This window comes from Bidens hawaiensis, unplaced genomic scaffold (genome assembly GCF_021521415.1).
Source record: "Bidens hawaiensis isolate Kalapana, Puna unplaced genomic scaffold, B.hawaiensis_p1.1 tig00029683_1, whole genome shotgun sequence".
Classification (NCBI taxonomy): domain Eukaryota; kingdom Viridiplantae; phylum Streptophyta; class Magnoliopsida; order Asterales; family Asteraceae; genus Bidens; species Bidens hawaiensis.
In genome coordinates, this window is record NW_027494932.1 from 12,351 (window position 1) to 18,602 (window position 6,252).

Sequence of the window (6,252 nt, forward strand, 5' to 3'; positions counted from 1 at the left end):
AATCGGGGTAGGGGTTAAGGTCGAGGTCGAGATAATGGCCAAAACTGGGGAACCCGAGACAATTCTGAACAACAAACCGATGAAAAACATAAGGGTAAAGATCGGTCAAAGTTACAATGTTACCGATGTGACAAGACGGGTCATTTCACTTTCTCTTATCCTAAACGAAGGAAGGAAGCAAATTTAACCAAGGCCAACGAGACCCTTATGATATTACAACAAGTAGAGGAGTCGATCTACTTAAATGAGGAGAAAGTTTTACCAAGTCGGTACCAATCCGAAGGACCAGAAAAAAGGATTTGGTACCTCGATAATGGTGCTAGCAATCATATGACGAGAGAGCGGTCATTCTTTTCAAAGCTTTATGAAAAGGTTGCAGGTCGAGTCTGTTTTGGTGATAATTCCCAAGTTAAGATCAAAGGGAAAGACACTATTATGTTGCATTGTAACAACGGGGAGATAAAACAAATTACTAATGTTTATTTTATACCAAGTCTTCGGTGTAATATTTTAAGCTTGGGTCAAGCTACGGATAATGGGTGTGAGGTTCTTTTAAAAAAGAACGATCTTTGGATGTATGCTTGTAGCGGTAGGCTAATCATGAAAGTACCAAAGATGAACCGACTATACAAGGTCAAGATGCTTGTTGCAAAGAATATGTGTTTACACGTAAACGAAGACCTGATTTCTCAAACATGGCATGGTCGAGTAAGGACCCAAGCGGTAAAAGACAAGTCTCTGAATGATGCATTCAAAGAGTAGAAACCGTATATAAGTCATTTAAAGGTATTTGGTTGTATTGCATTCGCAAAAATCCCAACCCATCACCCAAAGAAACTCGATGATCGGAGTAAGAAATTGGTGTATCTTGGAAACGAGCATGGTTCCAAGGCTTTTCGTTTATTTGACCCGACTACAAAGAAAGCTATGGCTAGTCGGGATGTTAAATGTGATAAAGGAAAATGGTAGATTTTTTTCGAGATTTCGAACGAAACGGTTGATGAGCATGTTTGGCAAGATTTTGTTATCGATTAGGGAGGGGAAGTTGTACAATTCGATAACGAAAATGAGTACAAGTATGTTTCCAAACCGATCAACAACTCATGCTTATCATCAATTTCAAACAGGAGCAGCCTGGGCTCATCATCTAACCCGAACAGCATCAACACAGTTTTGGATCACGATTCTGGTCCGATACTTAAGAGGTCCAAACAGGTGTCGGTTTCACCAAGATACCTTGATGATTATGTTCTCGATGAAGATTTAATGCGTTCAACCCAAACCCCTCCAAAGCACATGACCTAGATAATCAAACATAATCCATTAACTTTTAAAAAGGAATGAATAAAAGAAATTACACTTAAAAAAAAATAAAAAAAAAAATTAAAACTTAGAGAAACGCACATGATTAACAAAATCATTCGATAGACGAGACGAGGTGTTCGATTTGTTAAGGCTTTCGATCATGAACGAAGATTACGAGGTACGAATAAACCCTTGATTTTGATGCATCATTCTATTTTGATGATTAGTTTTAGTTTTCATAAAAACCACTTTCCGCTAAACCCTAGATTTCAATTATTAATGGCTTGTTAGGCACAATCTATGTCTTAAAATATACATGGACACTGGTTTGTTTTCTCTTTTTTGGTTGCTGTTGGTTATGCTCTTAGGTATAAACTTATTGTTAGTCTCGAACTGTCCTGTTGATGAACTCGTGTTTGGATAATGTAGAGGAAGTGTTTTCAGTGAAGTTTGAATTTGTAAAAGATAGAAAGATGTATTTGAGATAATGTTATATGTTTGCCAATATTTATGGTTCCACAAAAAGATTTTTTAATTAACTTTCAAGTTTCGACACCTTTGCACATAAATTCGGCGTGCATGTATATTCCTTAGGTTTGTCAGCCAGCGTGTCTTCGTTGATGCTATCTAAGTGTCTTGATTTGTGATCTTCACGCTATGCTTGTTTCTCTGATTACATAGTGAAGTCTTGATTCTCTTATAGCACTCGGTAGACTAGTTTTATTCACTCAAGAGGCATGCTCTGGTTTGGCACCATCGGATATTGCAGCTGTTGTTATGTAGGTCACGACTCATCACAGTTTCTTTGTTCTTAGCCTTTAAGTCAACTCTTAAAGGTTAAAAGGTATGAGTTCAGTCTCCAAAGCACATTCAGAGCCCTTGAACTCTTTTCACGAGTGGATTTTTAGGTATTCTGTTACAGTTTTCATCTACAAATCTATACAATAATTGGGACTGACACTCATTTGTAAACCCAAAATCAGTTGTAAACCCACTTCAGTTGCAGGAAGAATTACAGTTAAATTTCAGTATCACATATATGTTCAAACAGAACAGCAATAAAAGTTTCCTAACATAAATATTTTAACACAGAAAAACAAAAATTTCGGACCTTGTACCAAATATCCTCATTAATGTGATAATTATCCTCATCCAGATCTTGAGTTTATGTTCTCACAAGTCTAATTGTCAACAGAATAGCAGATGATATGAAAATCAAAGAATTCCAGTTTTAAATTTCTCACAAGTCTAATTGTCAACAGAATAGCAGATGATATATTTCCTTTTCGTTATTGTATTTATAAACACAAACGTTGGTTGCAGGCTGAGCAGAAAAAGCAAAGTGCTGCAGACGTCATGTCTCAATATTCCAATTTTGCAATGGCATGCATCGGATTTCAAGCTCGCCCTTGTGACATGAGATTGCATTTAATGAAGGTACTTTAGATTAATGGTGTTCTTACTCGCTTCTCCTTAAAGTGTTTTATAAGGTTGATTAAACCTTTGTTGTTTTTAGTGAGATTGTTTATAGGTTCTTTGGGTATTTTGATATAATAATTAGCGAAACATTGTTCAGGAGATATCAGGGATGCCAACTACATTAAAGAGAGTGACAACACAAGTGGCCGCGTCTCCAGATGCAATGGGGGAAACATCAAGCTCTGGTACTGCAAGACTCGATAAAGCTGACAGTTTTCGTGCCTAATCTGATTAGCTTTAATCAAGATTGTGGATAATGATTGTTGGTTTTCTGAAGAGAGTTTGTTGATGGATAAAGCCTTTAAATCAGTCTGTAAAAAGATTTATATTACTTTAATAATGTTACTTTGTGATCATAGTTTACATGCTAGTTTAAAAAACTGAAAAACGGTAAAAATATGTTTGTAGAACAACACAATCCAACTGATAACAATTAACCGTACCAGAAAAACTCTTTTGACTGAGCCATCTCAATCGGATATAAAGTGATGACCCTTTCGTCTTAAGACTCATATTTTGACTTTTATCAACAACCATATCACACGTGCGTTTCAATAAATGAATCAGATTATCATCATACAATTTATAACGATTGATTTACAAAGCAATCATATTGAACTGAGCATTAACCCTATGATTGAAACTTGAAACTTCAAAATCAACACAATATAACTGTAATAAAGATGGTTGCCTAATGAACACTTCAAGTCGCATGATCTCTCATATCTCTTTCTTTTTTCTAACCATGAGAAACCGTTACTAGAAAACTCACAAGAACCATCAATCCACCGCTATCCAACCCGATCAGTTAATTTGTGGTTTGTGTTGTCACTGCGCAAGTGACTTTCAAGAGTTGATGACAAGAAACCAGTGAAAACATAATTCAGTTCTGCGACCTCTACTAGAGTCTAAAGGGGATTCAGACACTTACGTGCCTCGAAGGTTCACATAAAACACAAGTGCAAACTAAGTGAAAACAGTACTAACAGCTGGATCACTCTGAATTCCTTTATCAACAATAATCTCTCTTACTTTAGCCACTTCATCCCATCTTCCAGCAGAAGCACACATATTAGACAAAGCAACATAGTCTTCACTTCTATCACACCCTTCAACATCAAATTCCTGTTTCATTGAGATCAAAATCTTTGCCACTTTCTCACCCATCACAACATCATTATGCAATCTACAAGCATGCAACAAACTCCTCCACAAAACCTCATCACTTTCAACCTTTTCACTAACAATGAACTCAAACGCATCCTCTAAATGCCCCGCGCGTGCAAGAAGGTCAACAATGCAACCATAATGATGTGAAAGCGGTACAATACAAAACTTCGTTTTCATGATTTTAAACAAAGAAAGACCTTCTTTTACAAGGCCTGCTTGTGAACACGCCAACAACAAGCTTGTGAACGTAACTGAATTAGGTGAAATACCCGAATCTATCATGTCATTGAAAAGCTTTAAAGCTTGTTTTCCTTTCCCATTAACAGCCAAACCCGAAACCATGGCTGTCCACGTGTGCACATTCTTGTGCCTCATTCTCATAAACAAGTTTAACCGTGAATCCAAACACCCGCATTTTGCATACATGTCAACCAGCCCGGTGCCTATATAAACATCACTCTCGATGCCACCTATCGTTTTCTCGATATACGCATGGATGCCAATGCCCGTTTCAAGATAACCGAGCCGTGCAACGGCCGACAAAACACAAACCAATGTGGTATCATTAGCCTTCACTCCATAATCACCGGTCAACATGTCAACAAACAACAGCAAGCCGTCTCTGGCATGCTCTTTCCGTGCACAATACCCCGCGATCAACGAATTCCAAGTAGCAGCCGTTCTCATTCTCACAGGCATATCATCGAACACCTTCCCTGCAAACCGACACGCATCGGTTTTAACGTAAAAATGAATCAAAGTAGTTTGCAACATGACATTCGACAGACAGCCGTGTTTGATCAGTCGACAGTGTATCTGCAGCCCTTCCCGTAACGCTTTGGCGGCGCGTCTAGCACATGCTCCAAGGACAAAAATGTAAGTAAAGTCGTCGAATTTCGGGGTTTGTTTGGATACCCAATTGGCAAAAACAAGGATGGAGTCAGCTGGTGGACTGCATCTGATTAGAACGTTGAAGAGATATGGGCTGGGTTCGTTATTGTGATCGTAAAAGTGGGTGGTGATGAGGTGGGCGTGTGGGGGTGAAGATGCACAGTAACGTTCGATTAATCGGGCAAGAATGGAGGGTGAATGGGTTAGACCGTTGGAGATGAATTGAGAGTGAATTTGAGAGAGGTGGTTTGTGGGTAATGATGATTTGTAATGGTGTAATAGAGAAATGGGTTTGAGTCTGGGTACTAAATTATGCATCAATGCCAAATCTTCTGCTCTGTGTTTTTTTTTCATCTGTTGCTGCTTGAATTCAACATTTACTAGATATACATGTAGGGTATAATCACATATTGACTTAGTGAGAGTCACGTTTTTTGTTTAAATTAAGTAAAGCAAGTAGAGTAGTTATATAAAAGATAGGTACACAGTGAACCAACACAATAAATCTTACTCTAATAAATCATAATATTCATCTTGTTATAATTTAACAAGAATTAATACAAGATTAGTGCTAAGACTTGAGAAATTTAGAGAATTTGATAAAAGAGAAAGTAGTGAAATGTATCACTTATGAATATGTATGTTTGAGGTGCATTTTCTCTTTTACATTGAGCTAGTATTTATGCTACAAAAAGTTAACTTTTTCTCTAGACAAGATTAACTATTTGATGGTCATGGAGTACGGTACATTATCAATAAATTTGACAAAGAGCTCATCCACTTGCTTGGTAAATCTTGATCTTGTAAAATAAATATTCATAACACTCCCCCTTGGAAGACACTTTGCAAACTTTAGGGGTCTTGAAGTAATGCCTCGTTGAAAACCTTGCTAAAGAAAAACCCAATGGGACAAAAAATTTTAGTCAAGGAAAAAAGAGTGCAGTTTGTAGCTCCCCCCTCAAGTTGCAATATATAAGGTGTTACATTCTCTGTACATGGTGCATGCCAATGTCATGAACGTGTTTCCTGAATGTTGTTGTAGGAAGTCTTTTTGTGTAAAGATCAGCTGAGTTGTTGCTGAATTGGACATATCTCATCCCGACCTGATTGTCTTAATAAGGTTCCGAGTATACTCAAAGTATCTTGGTGGTATGTGCTTTGTTCTGTCACTTTTGATATACCCTTCCTTCATCTAAGAGACACAAGCTGCATTATCTTCATAGAGAGGAGTTGAACTTTGATCTTTCTCTAGTCCACAAGAAGTTTATATGTGTCGTGACATAGATCTTAACCATACGCATTCTCTTGAAGCTTCATGCAGTGCAATAACTTCGGTGTGATTTGAAGATGTTGCAACGAGTGTTTGTTTCTGAGAACACCATGAAATCGCAGTTCCTCCATTCTTAA

The 6,252-nt window shown here is 37.5% G+C and overlaps 1 protein-coding gene and 1 pseudogene across 1 annotated transcript; one reads left to right on the forward strand and one right to left on the reverse strand.

Moving 5' to 3' along the window:
• The first annotated feature begins 1,366 nt into the window (after positions 1–1,366).
• On the forward strand, positions 1,367–3,110 carry LOC143579373 (uncharacterized). Its single transcript, XM_077062702.1, has 3 exons — positions 1,367–1,483; positions 2,629–2,742; positions 2,882–3,110. Exons 1-3 carry the CDS (start codon positions 1,466–1,468, stop codon positions 3,008–3,010), a joined length of 261 nt encoding a protein of 86 aa, XP_076918817.1. The 5' UTR covers positions 1,367–1,465; the 3' UTR covers positions 3,011–3,110.
• Positions 3,111–3,750: 640 nt separating this feature from the next.
• On the reverse strand, positions 3,751–5,187 carry LOC143579374 (pentatricopeptide repeat-containing protein At3g18970 pseudogene; annotated as a pseudogene).
• Positions 5,188–6,252: the final 1,065 nt, after the last annotated feature.

Excerpts from the sequence above, each read along its gene's own strand:
- LOC143579373 (XM_077062702.1), top strand. Across the intron at positions 2,743-2,881 it reads TGAGATTGCATTTAATGAAG|GAGATATCAGGGATGCCAAC; the intron begins GTACTTTAGATT and ends AACATTGTTCAG.